The sequence below is a fragment of the Mesoplodon densirostris genome, chromosome 19, assembly GCF_025265405.1.
Source record: "Mesoplodon densirostris isolate mMesDen1 chromosome 19, mMesDen1 primary haplotype, whole genome shotgun sequence".
Classification (NCBI taxonomy): Eukaryota; Metazoa; Chordata; class Mammalia; order Artiodactyla; family Ziphiidae; genus Mesoplodon; species Mesoplodon densirostris.
The window spans coordinates 59,112,508-59,137,110 of NC_082679.1; the positions used below are offsets into that span (position 1 = coordinate 59,112,508).

The 24,603-nt window shown below is 42.2% G+C and overlaps 1 protein-coding gene across 1 annotated transcript in view; it reads left to right on the forward strand.

Annotated features, from left to right (window-relative positions):
* GAN (gigaxonin) overlaps positions 1–24,058 on the forward strand; it is a 66,455-nt gene extending 42,397 nt beyond the window's left edge. Inside the window, exons 4-11 of the mRNA XM_060084607.1 lie at positions 803–1,020; positions 1,237–1,358; positions 5,691–5,803; positions 6,772–6,921; positions 7,845–7,981; positions 8,240–8,368; positions 17,743–17,852; positions 17,940–24,058. Of these exons, the coding sequence (XP_059940590.1) occupies positions 803–1,020; positions 1,237–1,358; positions 5,691–5,803; positions 6,772–6,921; positions 7,845–7,981; positions 8,240–8,368; positions 17,743–17,852; positions 17,940–18,121 (1,161 nt within the window). The 3' untranslated portion in view covers positions 18,122–24,058. The remainder of the gene's footprint in view (positions 1–802; positions 1,021–1,236; positions 1,359–5,690; positions 5,804–6,771; positions 6,922–7,844; positions 7,982–8,239; positions 8,369–17,742; positions 17,853–17,939) is intronic.
* Positions 24,059–24,603: the final 545 nt, after the last annotated feature.

The window sequence follows — 24,603 nt, forward strand, 5'->3', positions numbered from 1 at the left end:
CGCGTGCCTCAATGAGAGAGCCCACGTGCCACAAACTACAGAGAGGAAACCCTCACGCCACAACTGGAGAGAAGCCCGCATGCCGCAACTAGAGAGAAACCCTAGCAGACTGCACACCGTAATGAAAAGATTCCTCATGCCTCAACAAAGAGCCCATGTGCCGCAAATAAGACCCGATGCAGCCAAAAAATAAATAAATAAATAAGGAAAATAAATAAGTAAAATGCATGAATATTTTTTTAAAGAAGTATATCATTCACATTATACATGTTAGATAATTTTTAACAGTAATTACTGAAGAAATAATTATATAATAATCAGGATTTTCTTTTTTGAAATTTGGCTTTTTCAGATTTTTCTTGTAATGTTAATGTTGATACATGTTCATTATCTAGTTGACCATATTGTATCAAGCTATTCCTGTATATAATGTTTCTATAAATGTGATGTAACTCACAGCACATCCAAGCATGTGAAATAAGGCAAATCATAGCAGGGTTCTTCTAAGTTTTCCTGTTGCTGTGGGAACCCTGTAGGGCATTAAAGAAAGCTGCTTAAAACTTTGCAGTGATAAATCAAATATAAATCTGAAGTGATGGTTTTTTTAAGTTAAACTTTTATTTATCAAGGCCAAGGGAAGTAGAAAGGAAAGGGGCCGTAAGCACATTCAAGCAGTACTGACCCTTACCACTTGCTTGTTGATAATCTGACTGTCAATAATTTTAGTCTTCCAGGAGTGGGAAAACGTATACTCTAGATGTACAACGTATTCTCCATTTTTCCCGTGCTTTCTGCCCTCCAGGTCCACATGAAGGACGTCATGTCAGCGCTGTGGGTTTCAGGGTTGGACTCGAGCTATTTACGGGAGCAGATGCTGAATGAGCCGTTAGTCCGAGAGATTGTCAAAGAGTGCAGCAACATCCCTCTCAGCCAGCCGCAGCAGGGGGAGGCCATGCTCGCCAGCTTCAAGCCCCGGGGCTACTCGGAGTGCATCGTGACCGTTGGCGGAGAGGAAAGAGTGTAAGCATGGCTGTGAGTGGTTTGACGGGTGGTGTAAGGGAAGAGAGATTTCCACATAAACAGAAAGTTATAACACTTTTCAATATCTGAAGCCTAATAGCAATAGATTTTTTTAAATGTTTGAAACATTCTTTAGCGTAGTAAAACTAGTCATGGTTATTATAAGCAGAAGTACATAAAACATATTAACTACTAATCAGTTATCTCTCTCCTTAGTTCACGGAAGCCAACAGCAGCGATGCGATGTATGTGCCCCCTTTATGACCCTAATCGGCAGCTGTGGATTGAACTGGCCCCTTTAAGCATGCCGAGAATCAACCACGGAGTCCTCTCAGCAGGTACCATGCTGTCATCAAGTTTACCTAAACACAAGATCAAGTAATGTCATTTCAGAGTTGTGCAAAATGACTCAAAACCTTTTAAAGAAATAATTTTATTATCCCTCTGTGGTGGCATTTTCAGGGTGGCTCTAGCTTCCAAGACTATGGTAAGAAGAATGTTTTCTGTCAGTCCTTATCATTCCTAAATCTTAAATACGTAGCTGTTTTTTGTTTTTTTTTTTTTTTTTTTTTTTTTTTTTTGCGGTATGCGGGCCTCTCACTGTTGTGGCCTCCCCCGTTGCGGAGCACAGGCTCCGGACGCGCAGGCTCCGGACACGCAGGCTCAGCGGCCATGGCTCACGGGCCCAGCCGCTCCGCGGCATATGGGATCCTCCCAGACCGGGGCACGAACCCGTATCCCCTGCATCGGCAGGCGGACTCTCAACCACTTGCGCCACCAGGGAGGCCCTACGTAGCTGTTTTTAAGACGTCACTTGAGGAGCATTTTATTGGATGACTTAACTGATAGAAGAGCAGAACTCAGTGACTCTTACCACCCGTTAGCTGGGTGATCACACCTGAGGCGCAGGACTTCTTTGAGCTGTGATAGCCTCCCATCTTGGAAAGTTGTGCAGTGTAGAATCGCAACATGTAACTATATTCAAAATAAGAGTGTCGGGCTTCCCTGGTGGCGCAGTGGTTGAGAGTCCGCCTGCCGATGCAGGGGACGCGGGTTCGTGCCCCGATCCCGGAAGATCCCACATGCCGCGGAGCGGCTGGGCCCGCGAGCCGTGGCCGCGGAGCCTGTGTGTCCGGAGCCTGTGCTCCGCAACGGGAGAGGCCACAGCAGTGAGAGGCCCGCATACAGCAAAAAAAAAAAAAAAAAAAAAAAATAAGAGTGTCACATAAAAGCAGGCATTTCATATGAAACTTGAGAAAATACTGCTTAAATTAGTTCTGGCTTAAAGTTGTTTTATGACAGGAAGTATGTTTTAGTTGACGTTTACAAGTTTGGAACGTTTCAAAGCTTTCTCTCCAGGAGGTGATGGGGAAGGCTGTCCTTGCTGCCTTTCTCTTCACTTTGGATTTGCCTTGTTGGCTTCATCCTGCAAGTGCCATTTCACTTCATTCTAATTATTGTTAGCAGTTCTTCTTTTATAGTCTCTGCTTGCCCACAAACATTACCTTAAAAATTAAGCTATGCCACACTGTACCATATTTTAGATATGCCTAAGGCTATGGAATAGAAATGGAATCGTAGGTTCCACAATTATTGAAGTTTTTGTCAATGATAATCAGCTGGATGGAGTGGTGTAGGCAACAGAATGTGGGTCTGATTTCTCTGTTCCTTCTTCAAATTAGCTTCCTTAAGTTGTCCTCCCATAATGTGTATACTTGTGCATAATTTTCACACATGCACACCTACCACAAAGGTTCCTATATCACTGATTTTCAGATTTCCTAGAGAGGTTGTTGTTTCAGAAACTTGAAACAATGAGGAGAGGAATTGTGCCCAGTCGTATTCATTGAAGTTGTGAAATGACTGAGGAGTTCCTATTTGTCCAGCTCATTCTGTGTTTCTTCTTTTCTTGCCTTTTTTCAAAAAATTGATTGACTTTTGTCATTTGGTTTTTTCCCTCTCTACCAGGTTAGAAGTTATATTCTATGTCTATATTCCTTTGAAGGTCACTTTATGTTTGTTTTGTTTTGTTTTCTTAATATTTACTTATTTATTTATTTGGTTGCGTTGGGTCTTAGTTGTGGCAGGTAGGTTTCTTGGTTGCTGCTCACAGGCTCCTTAGTTGCGGCTTGCCAGCTCCTTAGTTGTGGCACACATGTGAGATCTAGTTCCCTGACCAGGGATCGAACCTGGGCCTCCTGCATTGGGAGTCTTAACCACTGCTCCACCAGGGAAGTCCCCTGAAGGTCACTTTTGAATCCACAGCCTGTACTGTTAACAAAGTCTAGTAGTATAAATAGTACATTTATACTCTTATTTTTCACATTCCATAGTCTTACAGTATTAAAACACATGGTTATTTATAAGTAAATATTTACATATATGTGTTTATCTGTTTTATACACGTATCTGTAGATAGTGTTCACTTAGATTTATCCACATATTTACCACTTTCTTTGTTTTTCCCTCTTACTCCTCAAACTTTCCGTCTAGGATCATTTTCCTTCTCTCTGAAGTTCATCCTTTTGAATTTCCTTTAATGTGGGTCTAGTGGTAGCAAACTCTTAGATTTGTTTGTCTAAAGATGCCATTATTTTGCCTTCATTCTTTTTTTTTTTTTTTTTTTTTTTTTTTTTTTTTTTTTTTTTTTGCTGTACGCGGGCCTCTCACTGCTGTGGCCTCTCCCGTTGCAGAGCACAGGCTCCGGACACACAGGCTCCGCGGCCATGGCTCGCGGGCCCAGCCGCTCCGCGGCATGTGGGATCTTCCGGGATCGGGGCACGAACCCGTGTCCCCTGCATCGGCAGGCGGACTCTCAACCACTGCGCCACCGGGGAAGCCCTTGCCTTCATTCTTAAAGGATATTTTTGCTGGGTATAGAATTTTAGGTTGGCATCTATTAATGAAGATGTTTTTCCACTGACTTTTGTCATTCCTTGTTGTTAAGTCAATTGTCAGATCTAAAGCTCTGCCTTTTCTCTGGGCTGTATTTAAGATTTTCTTTTTGTCTTGGTTTTTCTGCCATTTCACTGTAGTGTGCTTAGGCAACATTTTATTTGAAATTTTACCATATTTGGAGACTGTTGGACATCTTGACTCTGTAGCTTGGCCTTTCATCAAATCTGTGAACTTCTTGTTTGCTATGTCTTCATATGTCATCCTTGCTCCTTCTCCTCTGTCTCTCTGCTTTTGGAAGTCAGATCAAACATGGCTAGACCTTTCTACTCCAGCCCCTGCCTTCTACCTTCTTTTTGTTTTCTTTTTCATCTTTTTGCTTCTCCATGGTGCCTTCTCTGTGATTTCTTTTGATTTATCTTGCACTTAATGAATTCTCTATTTAACTGTGATGAATCTGCCATTAAATCCATCCATTGAATTTTTTATTTAATCTATTTTTATCTTTTTTTCCCTAGAAATTCTCTGTAAGTTTTTTTCAAATCTACTATGTCACTTCTCTTGTCCCTTCTTCTAGAGTTACCTTCACATTTGTCTTTTTTAAAACATAGTGAGCTTTGTTGTTTTATCGTCTTTCTGATTACTCCATTATTTGAAATTTGGAATCTTTGTAAGACTACTCCCTATTCTCTGCTTCCGCTGGTTCTTCTTAATAGAGTCTGGTTTCTTTGTATACCTGAGTATCTTTGGCTGAATGCCAAAGATTGTTTTATTAAAAATTATTTGTAGGGGGCTTCCCTGGTGGTGCAGTGGTTGAGATTCCACCTGCCGATGCAGGGGACACGGGATCGTGCCCTGGTCCGGGAAGATCCCACATGCCGCGGAGCGGCTAGGCCCGTGAGCCATGGCCACTGAGCCTGCGCGTCCGGAGCCTGTGCTCCACAACGGGAGAGGCCACAACAGTGAGAGGCCTGCGTACCGCAAAAAAAAAAAAAAAATTATTTGTAGGGATAATGTGATGTTTTAAAATCTTAGAATGTTAGAATCTAAAACTTAGATAAACATACTTCCTTCCATAGAACTTTTGTGTTTTTTTCTGCCAGTTGCCTGAAAACACTACTAATTTGTAATTACTGTAAATCGAATTCAAATTTTGCGATTTCCTAGATAAGCAAGGAGATTTAAATCTGGCTTCTAATTGTGGTTGGCCTTCATCCTGATGGTTAGAACTTCAGCGAGGCTTTCCTGCCAGAAGCCATGCTGTCTGTGGGCCTGGGATTTAGATTTCTATCTTCTTCATCCCCTCAAAGCCATTAAGAGAAAGGTTGCATTTTTCCCAGATTGCTAACCACCCTCAGAGCAAAATGGTTTCCATGCATGGTAACCTCTCTAGGGCCCACATTTCCCTTTAGTTTTACCATAGTGTCTTGTTGGCTTCTTCTCCTTTAAGACTATTTTAAATAGAGGCTGGGGAACAGAGCAGCTGAACTGAGATAACTCAGAGTCACTTGCTGACCGGGTGGGTGGTGTCAGTCTTCCTTTTAAGGTGCAGGGTAGTGGGAATCCACTCAGAGATCCCGAGGCAAGTGAAATGGTCAGAGTGACTCACAGATTTGGCTCTATCACCCAGGCTTGGTAAGATCTCGAATCCGTTGTTGTCAGAGAAGGTATCTCCACATCCTATCTGTGCCCTTACGGCATTTGTATTTGACTAGAGATAGGTGTTGAAAACTTACATTTCAACTTTCTTGCGTGTCTTCTTTGATTTTTTGCAGAAGGATTTTTGTTTGTATATGGGGGCCAAGATGAAAATAAGCAGACCCTGAGCTCAGGAGAAAAGTATGACCCAGATGCAAACACATGGACCGCACTGCCACCAATGACCGAGGTAAAATACTGCTTTTGTAATTTGTCTGATGTTTCTTTTTTGCCTTTAGCATTTTAGTTTGCTTTGCGTTTGAGTATAAGGAAGGAGGTAGCAGGCTCGCCAAGCCCCCCTGCCTGGTGTGCTCGTGCCCCCCTCCCGGCTCCGCTCCCTGCGCCTTCCCTCGCTCCCCCTGCTCAAGCCTCCTAGGAGTGCACTTGCTTTGGGACCTTTGCCAGGTACCCACGTGGCTCGCTGCTTGCTTCCTTCAGTGTTTGTCCATGTGGCTCCTTCTCAGTGAGGCCTCCCCTGGCCTCTCAGCTCTCCTGCCCCCTCCCCTGCTTTCTTTCTCTTCATACCACATAGAACCTCCTCACATACTAGATCTTTCTCAATGGTTCGCACAAACTTTTTGATGACGGCGGTGCATTTTGTTTGTGTGGTCAGCGCTCTCCCTTCAGTGCTGGAGTGGGGCTGGGCACCCAGGAAGTGCTGTGAGTGGATGAGTGTGAAACACATCAGGTTCTGTTGCTCCAGGCAGCCTTAGCCCGGGCCTCTCCCCCTCCCACCCCCACCTCTCCAGCCACAGGCAGTGCTGTTGATGTGGATCTTACTTGACTTCACACATCAGCTGGGAACCACTTGCTGCCCACGGCTGTACAAAGATCATTTCACAGAGCCACATAGTAATAGTTCTCTTTCTTGTCGTGAGCTGTTGTGACTAAAAAGTAAGAATTCTGCCAGTGAATTCACCACGTGTGTAGTTCCCTTGTTCCGGGAAATTCCTAGACTTGGGTTCTCTGTCTCTTGTGATAGAAGAGTGAGCTGCTAAGGAAATCAGAAATATTTGAGAGAGATGGTTTTGAGCCTGGTATTTCTTTGCTGGAACACTGGAATATAATGATATCTGTAATTTTTATTAAATGTATGAATATCAGCTTTCAATCTGATAGTTGGCCTTTTGTCTACAAAGATCTTTGATGTCTTTTCAGGCAAGACATAACTTTGGAATTGTGGAGATAGATGGGATGCTGTACGTTTTAGGAGGAGAGGATGGTGAAAAAGAGCTAATTTCCATGGAATGTTATGATATTTATTCTAAAACCTGGACAAAGCAACCCGATTTAACCATGGTTAGAAAGGTGAGAACGATATCTTGTGATAACTAATTCACAAATTGGATTTTAAAGTTATGTTTCTTCATTTCCTACATATGCCTTTTAACACAATTGATAGTGTTAAAAGAATTAACATTATAGAATTATGTCTTTGTTGGTAGCTTGCCTTCACTATTACCAGCCACAAACCAAGCTAGGAAACGGTGTGTAAGAGAGTTTACCTTGGCAGTGGGCTCTGGGCAGCACTGCTGTGTCCAAGGCCCACGCCTGATAAATGCTTTGTGATTGCATTAACCTAGGAAGGAAGCAGGTCTCCCAAACCTGTTTTCTTAATCATTGTGCAGGACTGGGGAGAAACATGAATCCATAGGTAGAGAACTGCCATTGCTTACTGAGTAGAATGAAAACAGATGGCTCATGTTAGCTGTTTACAGCTTAGTCTGTATTTCTTTTCCCTGGTAGAGGCTGGAATTTCATCATCAGGCCAAAGCCTTGTCTAGCGCCCTAGGTATTTTACACCTTGGGTACTGGGATTTACTCATAATATGACCTCTCACTGTCTGTGCCCTTTCAACTGACTTAACTTGGGGCAGGAATTGAATGACGTCTTGCTCCAAGGAGTCCACATCTTGGACTCTTCAAATAGTGGTGAGAACAGAGAGCCTGGAAAGCCTCTTTAAAAGTTAGGATTATTTACTTTTCTCACTTAGTGGAATAGTATTAGATGGAGTTAATCCTTTTCTGAGGATTAACAGTGTGTGTATTACCTTGCTCTTCTCATTTTTAAAAGCCTCTGTTGTAATATTGGAAGGCACCATACATAGTCTTACTATTAGAAGACAGATCCTTTTCCAGATATTTGCCAGTGCTCTCTAGCCAAGCTGGTACTTACTCGCCTAACTTTAATAATAAATGTTGCCTCCCCCACTGTTGCTTTCTCCTTTCAGATTGGCTGCTATGCAGCTATGAAAAAGAAAATCTATGCCATGGGTGGAGGATCATATGGAAAACTCTTCGAGTCTGTGGAATGTTATGACACACGGACCCAGCAGTGGACCGCTATCTGTCCACTGAAAGAGAGAAGGTGAGAGAACTTGGATAAGGACTGTGCAGAGCCCCCTTCACCTGGCTTTTGTTTTTCCCTTCTTTCCAGCTAATCTTTTATTTGACTTGGCATTTGGTTGATATAACATTAAATTAATAAACCATTTCCTGAAAAAGGAAGACCCATGTATTTGTGAAACGTTGAATGGCGCAGAGCTAAAACAAGCGTAAGAGGAATTACGGAATCGGGTCATGAGTTGTAAATCTAATACCTAGTACGCCCTATGTGGCCTTTCAGGTTTGGAGCTGTAGCCTGTGGAGTCGCCATGGAACTGTATGTATTTGGGGGAGTCAGAAGTCGTGACGACATCCAGGGGGGCGAGATGGTAACCTGCAAGTCGGAATTCTACCACGATGAGTTTAAAAGGTATTTATGAATGGTTTCATGTGGCTTCTGCAACTTTTTCTTTATGCTTTCAAAGGCATGTTTTAGCTTTGTTTAGTTTTGTTTTCAAATTATTTTATTGAATTTATCTATTTATGTCTAATCCATAGTAGATATTTATTCAGTGACTTCAGAAATCTTGGTAACTCATAGGAAAGCCATAGAAAAATGTTTCTAAAATGTAGATCAGACCTTGACACTTTTGATAGCTTTTAGGAGAAAGCTTAAACTCCTTAACTTAGCAGATATGGCCTTTTGTGATTTGGCCTATGTCTACTGTTTCTGCTACTGTTCAACCCAGATGCGTCACTTGAGTCCCACTGAGTGACTTATTGCTCCAAAATATGGTATGATTGTCTCAGCTCTGTGCTTTTTTTTTTTAACATCTTTATTGGAGTATAATTGCCTTACAATGGTGTGTTAGTTTCTGCTTTATAACAAAGTGAATCAGTTATACATATACATATGTTCCCATATCTCTTCCCTCTTGTGTCTCCCTCCCTCCCACCCTCCCTATCCCACCCCTCTAGGTGGTCACAAAGCACCGAGCTGATCTCCCTGTGCTATGCGGCTACTTCCCACTAGCTATCTATTTTACGTTTGGTAGTGTATATATGTCCATGCCACTCTCTCGCTTTGCCTACAGTCTATCATACAGAGTGAAGTAAGTCAGAAAGAGAAAAACAAATACCGTATGCTAACACATATATATGGAATCTAAGAAAAAAAAAAAAGGTCATGAAGAACCTAGGGACAAGACAGGAATAAAGACACAGACCTACTAGAGAATGGACTTGAGGATATGGGGAGGGGGAAGGGTAAGCTGTGACAAAGCTCTGTGCTTTTGTACTATTCCTTTTGCCTAATATTTCCCTTCCCATGTTTATCCAGTTAATTTGACCTCTTCCAAAACTCTGCTTAATCATCACTGCCCAGAGAAAGCCTTCTCACACCTCGCAGTCTGAGTCAGGCTCCTCAGTCTGGGATCCTATACATCTCTCTCTTGGATGTGATAGAGGTAACAGAAGCTCCTTCAGGACAAGTTCCAGCTCAGCTTTGGGTCCTAGCTTCTGGCATCATACCTGGCCAGTGTCAGACACTCAGCAAACGTGGTGTCAGAGATTCTTAAAACATCTGACAGGCTGCCGTATGTCTTGTAAAGTAGGCAGCATCCTTCCAACCCCCTCACTTCCCTCCTCTGACACGTTATATTGTTGTAACCACCAGACAGTATTGTTATTGCAGTAATATGTTCAAATCCTATAGGGAAACTGCCGTGCTGAAGTTAATCTTGCGATAGCATTTCAACTGTGTTACCAGAAGGGGGTGCCAGAATATAGTGTTCAAGTTCATTATTATTTTAGATAAGGGCAAACAATGAGCAGCTGCCAAGATTTTAGAAATATGTATAAATGTTACCTAACTATTAGTGTATTTTAAATTTAGGATATTTGCATAGCCTTTCCCCCCCCTTTTCCTTCAATTACAGGGGGCAAACAGTCTTAGGAAAATTTACTAGACAAAGTGAGAGAGCTGTTTGAGAATGCTTGCTCTGGTAGCGGTGGTGGGCAGAATTTCAAGGACTTTTCTACACTTCTCTTCCATCATAGGTTACTGTGAGGGCTGACTGTTCAAGGTATGAAGTAGTATATTAATTTCTTGCCCAAATGAATCCCAAAACAGTGTGCCCAACCTCATTAACAAGCAGTGGTCAGTACGTTTGGTTTCTGATAAAATATTGTTATCCGCCTTTGTCATGATGACTGAATTACTGGTTGGACAGTGTGAGCTAGAGAGCTATAAACTCGCTGAAGTAATCAGGGTTGCTTATGGTTTTACCATTTTCTATCCCTATTTTGATTGTATAGGACTTAAATCTGGCTGTAAAGTTTTTTATCTGCCCTTGATATGCTATGAATTATTAGAACCTTTAGATTTCTATCAGGTTGTCTCATACTAAGATAGTTGATAAGCTTCAGATATAAGTATATTACTTGCTTTCAGTTCATAATTGTTAAACATGAGTATTGCTTCTTCCTTGCTATTTAAAAGCACTTCCAAACAAAATTTGTATTATCTTTAGTTTGCTTATATTCAAGCTCTCCAGTGTTGATTCACAAACAGAATGAAGAAAGCTTAACTTCTGTTGCTACGTAGGATTCTTGTTTAGATAACACTAAACATGCATATAACACTCAGTGCCATGTATTAACTCATTTAATCTTCAAAACAACCCTCTGAGATATAGTTACTCTTTTTATTCCTATCTTGCCTACGAGGAAACCAAAACACAGAGAGGTTAAGCAATGTGCCCCAAAACACACAGGTAGCAGGCGGCAGAGCTGGAATTTGAACTCGGGCGTTCTGGCCCCCGAGTCCACATTTTCAGCCACCACACAATATTGCCTTAAAAATATAGGCTTTCCCATAAATAGACGGAAAAAAAATCTATAAGTAGTTTATTTCTTTAAAGATCAGATGTTTCCAAGTGTGTGATATTTGCATACTCTGGAAACTGTTGCCAGATGAACAACCTGCATTAGACTGGAGACCATTTACTGTTTTTAAGTAATCTCTTGTCTTTCCTGTCTTTGTTCCCTATTTTTAGGTTAAAACTTTCCTGGAAAAATGCCATATCTTACTATTTTCTGTGTTTTTGACTAAAGACAAAACTGTTCGAAGGAAAGCAAAAAAAAAAATTGCCATTATTTATACCAAGTCATGGCAACAACTTCATATATCCAGAAAGACAGTATATCTATTTCTGTTCCTTGCATCCCTGTTCTTTTACTCGTACTACCATCCTCCCAGTGGTCCATATTCAAAATAAGGTCATCTTTGATTCTCTCTTACGCTTCACATCTCATGAGTTGCCAAGTTTTTTTCTTTTTTCTTTTTAAACTCTGTAGTATTTTTCACACATCCCCCCCTTTATTTTTCTGCCCCGACTCCAGTGAGCTCACTCTTTTATATGTGCAAAGTCTTCTAACCAGTCTCTCTAATACATTTCACCTACTTGTGCTTTTGAAAGATTAATCTGACTTTGGTCATTTCATTGTGATGGAAATTCTTCCTGTTTCCCCATTGCTTACCAAGTAAAGATAATAGTATTTAGCCTCCTACTTGGGGCCCTCCATGATCTGAGGTTGAGAAAAATGTTCAGCCTTTTTCACTTTCTTCTTTTCACATGTTCTGTACTCCAGCTCACTTCTTATAGCCATCCTGTGTTTTATTGTCTCTGTGCATTTGCTCAGCCGAGATGCCCTCTCCCTTTCATTTTTATATTATAGGTAAATCATGTTAACTATTCTTTGAAGCCTACATCTGTCAGTTTCATCTTTTGATGCCTGAATGTATACTTGGATAGACATCTTTGACCACTGGCTGAACCCCCTGTGGTTCTCCTACTTGTAGGTAACGGACCATTATGGTAGCAAGGGTTAAGTGGAAGTCACTGGAACTTTCCTTCCCTGCCAAGATAGAAAACCAGAAGCAGTACTGCATCCTGAGGAATGTGCAGACATTAGTGCCACCGTCAAAGACTTGAAAATGCAGGAGTAGTGCTGTGTATCATATCCCCACTTAATTCACTTAGAAAAAGTAGAAAAGTCAAGTGGATTTTGGAAAATAACCGTGAACTTTCATAAACTTAAGCAGGTAATTAAGCTGATCACAGACTCGGTCCCACGGGTGGGATCTTTATGCAGCACAGTCCCTGGCCTTGGTTGCTGCTGTTGCCTTAGCTGATGCCGTCTCTTCACACCAGTCTGCAGCGACCACCAGCAGCTGGCAGGACCAGCGGTACCCCTGTACAGTGTTGCCTCAGGACTGTGTCAGTTTTGCCGTGTGCAGTATATTATTAGTCCCCAGAGATTTTGATCACCTTGGTGTGCCGTACTGTATTGGTCTGCCCCATTGACCATGTTATGCTGGGTGGATCTGAGGCTTAGGAAGTAGCACATACTACAGATGCCTTTGTAAGACATGTGAGCAAGAGGATGGGAGATGAACGCTGCTCCTAACCAAATCTGCTTCTGTCATGGTCCAGCCAGGAGACAGAAACCACCTCGTAATCTGCAGGGGAGATTTAACGTACGTAATTATTAACTAGTAAGTGTAGTTAGCTGCTAACAGGTGAGAGAATGCAGAAACAGCCGATGAAGGAAGCGCAACTACAGCCTTTAGGGCTGAGGGAGAGTGCCCCAGGAAGGAGCAAACTGGGAAGAGCCCTCCCTGCCCCACAAGGCTGGATTCATCTCCGTGGAGGAGGGTGTGCAGTGGCCCCGGACGTGGCAGAGCCCTGGGGTGCCGGGGCCAGAGCTGCTGCGTGGAAGCTGCCTGCTGGCTGGCAAAGGACCTCCCTGAGGGAGAGCCACTCTGGTCCCCCGGCACACAGGAGGCGGCAGAGCAGATGGAGGAAGGAAAAGGCCACCGACACCAGGGAAGAAGCCCATTCCTCTCCCCAGCCTTGCAGTCCCGCCAGCGCTCTCTGCACTGCACTTACCTTCTCAAAGCACCAGCTACGCATCCATGTTAATTTTCTCCACTGTGTGTTTTCTGTTTCATTGGTTTCTCCCCTTGTCTATGTTATTTCCTTCCTTTTACTTACTTTGGGTTTATTTTGTTCTTCCTTTTCTAGCTTCTTCGGGTAGCATATTAGATTTTTTAAATTTCTCTATTGCGGTCTCCTATCTTTTTATCATAAGCGTGTTTTCCTCTCCCTCACTGAGCATCGTTATGGTAGCTGCGTTCAGTTCAGGTCCCTGCCTGGCAGATAATCCCAGCATCTGAGTCATCTCAGAGTTGGCGTCTGTTGATTGTTTATTTCCTTGCAAAGGGGTTTTCATGTTTCTGGCTCTTCTGTTGAGTAATTCTGGATTGTGTCCGGGGCGTTGCGAACATGACATTGTTGAGGCCCCGAGGTCTCTTACTGTTGCTTCAGAGACTTGCTCCAGGCATTTAGCAGACAGTGGACTTGGTTAGACTTATGCAGCCTCAGGTGCAAGCATTCGTGGATCCAGTGTCAGTCAGATGTGACTCAGGTGGATGCCCGTCAGTTTAGGGGCTCTTCCGTACCTCCCATCTTTCTGAGACCCCCGCACACTTCAGTGATCCTTGTTGCCCCAAGATGCTCTCCCCTGATTCCGGTGGCCAGAAAGACGGCAGGGTTTTCTCTAGGGCTTTTGTTCCCCAGAGCTGCTAGCCCCAGGCTGCCTTCAGACGGAGCTACCAAGGAACTGGAAACTCATTCCATGTGGGTGCTTGTTCAGCTTTCAACTTCTTTCCCAAATCTGCCTGCTTCTGCTCAGTCTCCAGAGCCCTCAGGCAGTCTGTCTTTTGTATTTTGTCTAGAGTTTGTAGCTGCCTCTTGTGGGAGGCTCAGCCGAGCCCTCACTGAAGCTCCTTCTCCCCTCCCTCTCTCTTCCCACCTTCTCTCCTTGCCTGTCTTACCCCTCCTACTCTGCTCTCTCTGAAGCTTGCCCCATTTTAAAGTTTCCTTTGAGGGAGGGGGGATTCTTAATTCTGAGTTACCAGAGGACACATCATTGTAGCCTCCAAGTCCTGAGGAGCCCACATTTGAGAATAGTGCAATAAAGGCATAATATTGCCTCGTCCATTACAAAAATTACTGCTACTTCACAATGCCTGCTATGTACTAGACACTGTGCAAAGTACTTTACATTGGCTGTTCCATTTCATCCTCACAGCAGACACCTGAGCTTAGTGACGGCGTCCCCACCTTACAAATGACGAAAGAGAGACTGGGTTAGCTCAGTCGTCCAAGGTCAACAAGGTGATAAATGGTAGAGAAAGAAATGCAGAACTACATGCCATTTATACCACTTTTTAAAGCAGCAGCTAAATATATGATCCAATTAAATTCTCATATTTTATGTACTTTGAAGCCTCAGCATTATATAAAATAGATCACATAGGATTATTTTTCTGAAACCCAGGAACTCTGAATCACTGATCTGCTTTGGACCAAATTTGTAGACAGTCTACATAGACCAATTTCTTCAGCTTTGTTGTATTATTCCAGGGAGGAATCATGTTGAATTCTCAACTCTACAAAATTACTGAGAAATGCCCTTGTATTCTGATGTGTTCTTTCAGTAGATAATCTAGTCGCGTATGTCTTAATTCAGAAGAAGTGCCAGCTACCTTGTGGGCGTGCCTGTGGCCCTGTTGATGGACTTGCTGGAAGGGTTGTATGCCTCTCCAACAGGGTCATCCTGGGAGTGGCTCAGCTGCAGACAGGACAGGGGGATACTCATCAGCTTTGTTTGATTCAGGACCTGGGAAGAATTTAAATGTCGAGGTTTAGTTATTTATGTTTATTTAGCCTTGAAGACATAAAATATGAACAAACCAGTTATTGTATTTGACATTTTTCAAACTTTTTCTTTCAGAGGCCTGTTCGGGTCCCCATTTTCACTTTGCATTGAGAGCTCTTAGATGTTTCCCTTTTCCTGTCTATTAGAGGCATCTCGGAGGCAGGGGCCAAACTGAACTCCCGGTCCCAGCAAACTGCTTGATTCCAGTCAACTTTTAGATGTTCGAGGAATCGGATGTTAGGTAAAGGTACTCAGGGATATGGCAGCTTTACAGCAGCTTTGCTTCTGAGTTGTTCCTTGATCTTGGACAAATCATTCTGCTTCTGGGTTTCTTGGGATTAAAAATATGGAATCTACTACTTTATATAACAGTCTGGGAAGAGTGCTCATTGAAATAAAAGTGCTGTTCTTGGTGAAATAATTTTACATTTGTATTTAACATCAAGATGCTGTAGACCTTAGCCAGTGGCTTCTTGGATGCTTGATGGCATAGAGTTAGACACACGGGAACAGTGCCAGGGCATCTTCGTGCTCTGATGGTGAGTGGAGGCCCAGACACTGGTAGTTCTGAAGGGTTTAGATACATTTCCAAGATCTGACTGAGGTCTGCTCTGACCTGGCTATGCCTTTAGCTATTAAAGGGAAATTGTTTGGTCAGATTACCTTAAGTAAACATTATTACATAGCAGAGCCATTTGTTTTTGTTTTTGTTTTAAAGCAAAAAAACCCTTTTATTTTGGAATAATTTTAGACTTGTAGAAAAGTGGCAAAAATAGTCAGAGTTCCCAAAAGCTTCTCCCAGCTTCACCCAGCTTCTCCTCATGTTACATACCATAGTACAGATATCAAAACCAGGATACTCACATAGGTACAGTATTATTAAGTAAACTACAGACTTTATTCAAATTTCACCAGCTTGCCCACTAATATCTTTTTCTCTCTGCTCCGGGATCCTATCCAGGACCCGACATGGCTTTCGGTTGTTGAGTTTCTTCGGTCTCCTTTAATCTGTGACGGTTCCTCAGTCTTTCCTCGTCCTTCATGACCTTGACACCCTTGAAGGTTATTGGTCAGTTTTTTTACTAGGATGTCTCTTCACGTGGGTTTGTCTCATGACGTCTCGCGATGAGGCTGAGGTGGCGCGTTTGGGCCAGGAATCCCACCGAAGTGCTGCTGGGCCCTTCTCTGCCCGGCGTCAGGGGGAGCGTGATGTCGATAATGTCTCGTTACTGGTGATGCTAACCTTGACGACTTGGTTAAGGTGGCATCTTTTGGGTTTCCCCGTTGTAAAGTCACTATTTCTCCCTTTGTAATTAATGAGTATCTTGGAAGAGAGAATTTGAGAATATGGGAATACACTGTTTCTCCTTAACCTTTCACCTCTACTTCAGCATCACTGGTGGACTGGCCTTGCAGTAGTTACCACTGTGCTGTTTGCCTGATGGTGGTTCTTCTGCTTCCCTCGTTCCTTCTACCTTTGTCAGCTGGAATTCTGTAAAGAAGACCTGCCCCTTCTCCCTAATTTTTTTTTAATGTATTCAGTCATTTGTGTTTCTCAGTATGGACTTGTGGATATTTATTCTATGAGTTATCTGTCCAGGACTCTTATTATTCATTGTGTTGCTCCAACTGTTCCCACCGTGGCCATTGGGAGCTACTGCACATCAGCTCCGGTGTCCTTCTGACACAACTCATCCTGTTTTAAGCTCTTCCTATGTGGCAGCACAAGATGATCCAGGCTCATCTTGTATTTTCGGCCTCTTCTGTGGAGTCAGCCACTTCTTCATGGAGCCCTGGCTCCTTTTAAATTTAAATAGCCCTGGCTATTAAATTGATTTTCAACAGAAGTACCAAGCAATTTAGTGGGGAAAGAAATGTCTTTTCAGCAAGTGATGCTGGAACAACTAGGTATCCACATGGGGGAGAAAAAGGACTTGACTCTTATACCTCATACCATACACAAAAGTTACCTTGAAATGTATCTTAAGACCTAAGTGTAAAAACTGAAACAATAACATTTCCAGAAATTTTAATTTAAAAAACCTTTGCAACCTTGGAGTAGGCAAAGATTTCCTAGGAGGACATAGAAAACATGAACTATAAAAAGAAAAAAATGATAAACTGGAATTCATCAAAATTAAAAACCTCTGTTCTCAAAAGTCCCCATTAAGGTAATGAAAAGACAGTCTACATGCTGGGAAAAAGATTTGTGATACACGTATCCAACAAAGGACTTGTATCCATAAAATAAAAAGAATCTTAAAATTTAATAAGAAGACAGAAACGCCAATTTGAAAAATGAGATCTTTGAGCAGAAATTTCACAAAAGTAGATACATAAAGTGTCCAGTAAGCACATTCAGAGATGCTTAGCACCATTGGTCTTCAGGGAAAAGCACCCCACTCATACGGCTAAAATGAAAAAGACCGACAGTACCCGAGCTGGCAGTCATACCGAGCAGTTGGAGTTTTCACATGTTGCTCACTGGAATGCAAGATGGCACAACACCTTGGAAAACGGTGTGGTGTTTTCTTATCAAAGGAAATATACCTTTAACCATATAACCAAGCAATTCCATAACGTAAGCCCACAAAAGAGCTTTAACCTCTCAATTCCAAAATAGCTTCACTCACAATAGCCAGAGACTGGAGGCTGCCCAGATGAACCTGAACAGGTGAATGGGTAACAAATTCTGCTGTACCATGTAATGGAATCCTGCTTAAGATAACAAGCAATGAGATAACGATGAAGCCACAGCACGGATGAATCTCCTTCACACTGTGCTGAGTGAAGGAAGCGGACTGAATAGTGCCCTCTATGATTCATTATATGCGACGTTCTGGAACAGACACAACTAAGTGTTCAGTGACTGGAAGGAAATGAGTGTTTCCCCAGAAGAGGGCTGTCGGTGTCGTGCCTTGTACTGTAGGTGGTTCACTGAGTTTTGTCATCTCAGGCTGCTGAGATGTCGTGGACGCCCTTTGACCTCCTTCATTCTGTCCCTCTGTTTGTCCTCAGGTGGATCTATCTTAATGACCAGAATTTATGCATCCCCGCCAGTTCCTCTTTTGTGTACGGAGCTGTCCCCATAGGAGCCAGTATCTATGTCATCGGAGATCTTGATACAGGTCAGAATGTTACAGTGATCTTGTCGGAACCGTTTCCCGGTGATTCCGAGGCACGGTGTGTCACCTCTGCTTATTCTCACGGCACAGGTACCAATTACGACTACGTGCGCGAGTTCAAAAGGAGCACGGGAACCTGGCACCACACCAAGCCCCTCCTCCCCTCTGACCTCCGCCGCACCGGGTGTGCAGCCTTACGTATTGCGAATTGCAAGCTTTTCCGCCTGCAGCTTCAGCAGGGCTTGTTCCGCATCCGCGTTCACTCACCTTGACGGGGCCGCGGCGCGGAAGCGGAGCTCCTGACCAAGCGCGCCGGGACGCGGCGCTCTGCGAGGGGACAGAGATGGCAGGCGACCCTTGCTCTGCGCCGGCCTCTGTGCGGTAACGCGAGTGGTTTTCTAACGCTTAGAAGCCTGGGCTTCCAGCTCTTGTTCGGGAGAACACGTAACTGCTGAAAAAAAACGAGGATGAGTCAGTTCCTCCAGGAGATGTGTCCCTAGACCAACCGGGCTAGTCAGCGTCAGAGGAAAAGGGAATTGGGAATCCGTGTCATGTAAAATCAGGAAGTTACAGCACCAAGGTGCATGTTCCCCGCGGGGAGCTCACGTCTGGCTGACCGCTGTGTTCGAGTATCTGGCTTTGGTTAACAAACGAGCAAACATGCATATATCAACATATCCAAACATAGCAGGATTGCTTTTCCACTGCACTTGGAAGGAGATATTATGCCTAACTCTGCCCAACAATTTAAGGTTTGTGCCTAAAATGTTAGATTGGACTCAGTGCCAGTTAGTCTCCACTTACTACTAGTTCTCTGTCCTAAGAATCTTTTTTAAACCAAATTTTGATGAATTGAAACTAAGATAAAATTTCTCTTTTATGACATTCTATCTTAGTAATCCAAAAGAGTCAATAAATTAAGGAGTCAGGTGGCAGCCCTCCCGTGAATTTAAAGGAAGTTGCTGACTTCTGTGTAAATTCAGATGAAGATGTGTCATGCCGTCATTTCTGGGGTTGTGAAGGATCTCATGCAGTGCCAGTCTTCCTTTCCAACTAACCAGAACTGTTTTATAAATATGAGGATGTTAGTGAGTAGGAGATTTTGTAAAAGAAGGACCTGAGCCGGACAAATAATAAAGGTCTGCTATGACCAAAAAAAAAAAAAAAAAAGGTCCAGAGGAAATATATAGGGATCAAAAACTTTTAAAAGTAATCTGTCTGAAAGCACACAAAGTCTTGTTTACTACTGTCTAGGATTTGAAAACGTGTCTTGGAATGCGAATCCATGTGAAGAATCTAGTCTTTATAGCAGAATTTTTTCAATGCCGTTCACTAGTACGAGTTTCAGACAAATTACATTACAAGTAAAGGTTGGCTGGTAGAATAAACTACCTCAACTTAATTTCATTCTGTTCCTGTAGAGCAAATTAATCCTTTCTTCCTTCCCTCCCTCTCACTCCCATGTCGACCCACTCAACCCCACTCCCCAAGGGGGAAAAAGTCTGTCATTAGTGGTACTTACCTTGTAAGATATATTTTTTTAATTATTTTATTTATTTTAGTTTTAGCTGCGTTGGGTCTTCGTTGCAGTGCACAGGCTTCTCATTGTGGTGGCTTCTCTTGTGGCGCACAGGCTCTAGGTTTGTGGGCTTCAGCAGTTGTGGCACATGGGCTCAATAGCTGTGGCTCGCAGGATCCAGAGCGCAGGCTCAGTAATTGTGGCTCACGGTCTTAGCCGCTCCGTGGCATGTGGGATCCTCCCAGACCAGGGCCCGAACCCGTGTCCCCCGCATTAGCAGGCGGATTCCTAACCACTGTGCCACCAGGGAACCCCTTTTGTAAGATATTTTGTTTTCCATTCGAATTATACCACCTTAGTGTGAAACCAAGGAGTTCAAAGTGCTTGATGACTTCATCATTTGAATTTTATGCAATATCAGATTTCTAATCAATTTAATATAGAGCTCTTCATTTCTAATTGTTTTCTACAGCTTCCCCCCGCCCCTTAGCATATGGCTATAAGAAGCAGCATTTAGTCTTAATGATTAATAAATGTATAAGTGTATCCTTTGGTTATAAATTTGAGAATAGGAATTTCTCCTAGAAACTTCCTACCTGGAATGTCTGTATGCTTTTCCCATGCACATGAAACATCACTTGTCTTTTCCCACCCAGGAACAGTAGAAGTCAATCCAGTGTTAGAAAAGTCACTGAACAGCCTTGTCTGTGGGAATTCTAAAGAATGTTGTGTGTGTGCATTAACTCTCCATCCTGGCAGAGACATGGGTAAAAGGAGGTACAGGGTTTTCCTCTTCTCTATCAGAGGCACTGGGCCAGATTTGCCAGCCATTCACCTAACAGTCAGATTTGACGCGTAAGTCAAAGCCAGCCTCTTTGCTTTGTACCGTGTACCAGTCAGCTGTTGTCTGCACGCTTTCCCCAGGACACCTTGGATGTCTTTTAATCAAAGCAAACTGCATGGCCACTGCAAAGAAAGAAAACTTTCTTTGTACAACTAGATGTTAGTTTTAGAGGAAATAAATTTCTGAAAAAGTGGATTTTCTTTGGTAAAATGTCCCATACAGAACAGAACCTTGGCCTTCAGAAGCCACAGCTGAGGTACATTAAAGTGGTAACTGATGTCCTATTAAAGCCATGACAGTCAGCAATTCTCTTTTCTTTAATTTCTGAAATTTAAAGTCCTTCCCAGGCTACACCGGGCCTCTCCAAGGAGACAGTTCATTGTTTAGGAGTGAATGAGTCCCTGTTGCAGTATTATCAGTGCCTGCATGACTTGGTCAATTCATTTTATAAAAGTAGTTTTGTTTTTTTTTTAATTTAGTTCATTGACACTGTAGCTTCAGAAATTAGCTAACTTTTTTAAAATTAAATTTTAAATATAATATAATTATATTAATTATAATGACCAATGCCACATAATATGGAATGACCAATAAATGACCAATGCCACATAATATGGGATGCAATAAACAAGAAAAGCTGCTAAGTGCCAAACTGTTATTTTACTATATATAAATATAAAAATATTACACTGAAGTGTAGGGATGTATTTAATTTTATTATGTTCCAAAATTAATCATGACTTTTTTGTAAATTACAGTTACTTTAGTATCGTGAAAAAATTTTTAACTAATTTCACACAGGTTTGTGTTTTAACCATCCATTTATGCTTTGAAATATCCTTTCTTGGTAAATGTTTGATACTTCTTTTTCCATTAGGCACTTTTATCAGGTGTATATTGGAATTAGCGGTGAAAGATAGATCTTAACATTTTAAATACAGTATCTTTGGGGGAAGTGCAATTTATTTTCATTATCCGCCAACAGAAGGAAAGTTGTCTCAGCTTAGAGTAATTTAAAGGATTTCTTCTAGGCTACGGTCTAAAGTAGGTTTGTTTGTTTCTTTGTTTAACACATCCAAATACAGATTTTTTTTCAAAGATTTTAGTGTTTAATTTAAAATGAAGTTTTAAATTTTTTTGTGATAGTGCTTATATCCTGTGAGATGTAAAAGTGTGAGAGAGAGAGTGTGTGTGTGAGTGTATGTATGTGTGTGATGTGACTAGGTAAGTCTGTTTGTATATGTTTAGCTTTGGAATTGTCGTTCCAAACTACATATATTATTGTCTCCTGGTGCTTCAGATAAATTCTTGAGCCTGCGGTCCTTCAGTTTATACTACTGTGTTAAACTCATGTTGAGTGTATATATTGATGTATTTGTAGTTTGTAGTAAGTTTTACTTGACGTTTGCATTTCTTTTCTTTAGCATATTGAAAACAGTGTTAGCGTTTACCAACTCATAGTTGGTATGTTATAAAGATTTGGCCTAAGAAATTTCTAAATTCGTCGTTTCTTTTACTGCTATGAGGAGTTGATAGCTGACAGTAGGGTTTTTTCAAACTGTGCAACCACCAAAAAAGAGTATTTGGGGGATGTTGGACGGCATATTGTTTGTCTTGAAGTGTTCTGTTATCTTGCACTACCGCTTGAATGATGGCACTTTCTTCGGTGATGCTTTGGAAGTGCCATTTTGTCATTTATGAGTGAGGAGTTGCCTAGGGAATGCGTGGGAGATACATCGTTTATATTGATGTGGTAAAGACAGGGCTCCTTTGCTGTGGCACTGCAGTTACTCAGGGTACCAAGTTAGGTTTTTAGAGAAATGTGTTAGCTGCTTAGGTCCTTTGGGGTTCCGTTTGGTGTGTTCCCTGCTTCATTGCACCAAACCAGGGATCTCCAAAAGTTTTCCAAGGAGCATTAAAAACACTGCAGTGGGCTTCCCTGGTGGCGCAGTGGTTGAGAGTCCGCCTGCCGATGCAGGGGACACGGGTTCGTGCCCTGGTCCGGGAAGATCCCACATGCCGCGGAGCGGCTGGGCCCGTGAGCCATGGCCGCTGAGCCTGCGCGTCCGGGAAAAACAAAACAAAACAAACAAAACAAACAAAAAAAAACACTGCAGTATTACCTTCCGGAATGTTGGCTTTCTTGATTCAAGAGGAGGCTGCCTGTGGTCACATGAAGACCTGTGATTGTCCGGGGAAAGAATGAGGTGGCACTTTCACCACATCAGTTTTGAAGGTGCTGGAACCCCCATACAGAGCACCCAGTGGAAGGGGAGGGAAGGGTGAGGCTGGTCTGGTCCAGTGGCTGCCCCTGGAGCCGTGAGAGAAGAGACTCCACCTGGCACAGAAAAGCCCGCCCTGGGTTTAGTCAACAGTGTTGACTGAGCACCTACTCAGAATTCTGCTTGGGTTTCTGGGGAGCTTCACAGTGAGGCAGATGAAGTCCTGCCCTCCCTCTAGACTGTGAACTCCTTGTGGGAAGGAGCCCTACTTTAGTCTTCTGCTAATCCTAGTGCTTGGCACACGGTAGGTAGTCAATAAATGACCAATGAATACAGTGTCCTTGTGATCCAGGTGACGTTCTTCACAGGATTGAAGGGACTTACTTTTAAGTGAGAAGCTTTGCACACAGATAGGCCGGCCTCATAATACAGAGTGGGAAACCAGTACAGAATAACAAATGCAAAGTGCCTGACTTATACGTGACGCACAGCTCTGTGGTCTCCGTATGTTCTGGAGGATTTTTGAAACCCTGTACTCGGCACACCCAATAATGTTTACCACATCTAATGTTGGGTTTTGTTCACTGCTTTTTATATGGGGCTCAAAATCTTTTCCGGAACGTACTGCTTTGATCCTCACATCTCTGCGATGGGTGCAGTGCTCTCCATTGGACAGAAAGCAGCCTTTGAGGCCCAGTAGATACAGCTTCATTCCCCGCTTCAGATGTGAGTAGAAGCCAAAAAGTGGAATCTGGTCTTTGGATTATCAATGTCACTGTTCAGTGTATTAGAATATCACTTAATTTTTTAGGCATACAAGTATTTTTAATCATATAATAATCATTTATGGTATAACTTAAACCCCCAAACGTATCCTTTGCAAGTTCCACAAATATAAACTAAAAGATCTTTGGTTTTCTTTGTCATTTAGCTGTGGGAAATTTAAGAATTTACTAAAGTTGTAAGAACAGAAGTCATAAGCGTTTGTGTTTGAGAGAGAAGCTGTTTTTACTTTTAAAAGCTGAAGCTTCATTTATCCTTCCCTTTCTTAGGTCTAATCAGTAAGGGAAAAGATACTGTGTCTTAGAATGTTGAGGAAAGCATTTTGCTAGCTTTCTACTAATCCCTGAAGTATTCCCTAGAGCTGGTTGATAGAAGTTTATGGTACAAGGGTGAGGAATGCCCCACTTGCCCACATTTGAGGGGAACGTGAACTCAGGTGAGTTAATCCTGCCTGCTGGCAGTGGAGTCCTCCTGGTCTTGAACTGGAGACTTCCTCTATTTTTTGGCAAACCAGCTAGTAAAAATTCTAAATTTTTTGTAATTTTGTTTCAGAGATAATTCTATTATTTTAATTTTAAACATATCTCAACTTGGTCTCTGCAGTATGTGACGTGTGAGAAGCTCAGATGTAACTCTATATTCTTTGGACTGATGCATACTGCTTAGGAAAGTTAGTTCTTTTTCAATTCTCTCATTGAAGTTCTCTAAGCGAATGGATTTTTAAACTCCTTCCCTTTCTTATGAAATCCAATATCTGATAACATTGCATAATAATCTAGTGAGAAATGTCTGTTGCCTTCTCTTTTTCATGTTGAGATAAAAACTAATCTTTTAAAATTGCTACTCACCTGAAATTTAGGCTAATTATATATATATATATATATATATATATATATATATATATTTTTTTTTTTATATTGACGTCCTCATGGCCCAACAGAGTTGTTGTAAACTCTTAAATCACTGTGATCTGAATTAGAGAAGGTACAGGTAGGAGGGCCATGTCGCCCACGAAGTCTGGGTACACATTGCGTAAGATGACGTGGAGAAAGCTTAGCCACTTCCTGTGACCCAAGTAAATGAATGGCCACTTCAAATAATTCAGATCCCGAGTGGCTGTAGGTTCATCTTTCTTTCTGGTTGGTGAATTATGTTTGTTAGGACTTTATTTTTAGCCTGTCAGGACAGCTTTTTAAGTACCTTATTTTTATTCCTCTCACTCATCAATTACACACAAGGTGTACCTTAGAACCTTGGGTTAAATTTTTTCAAGTTAAACCGAGGCATTTGGTTCACAGTTTGCTTTATCATGTTTCCTGTTTAATTGGATGAGAATTACACATGCACTTATTCCCTTGTCCTTCGTGTTTATAGGAAAGACGCTGT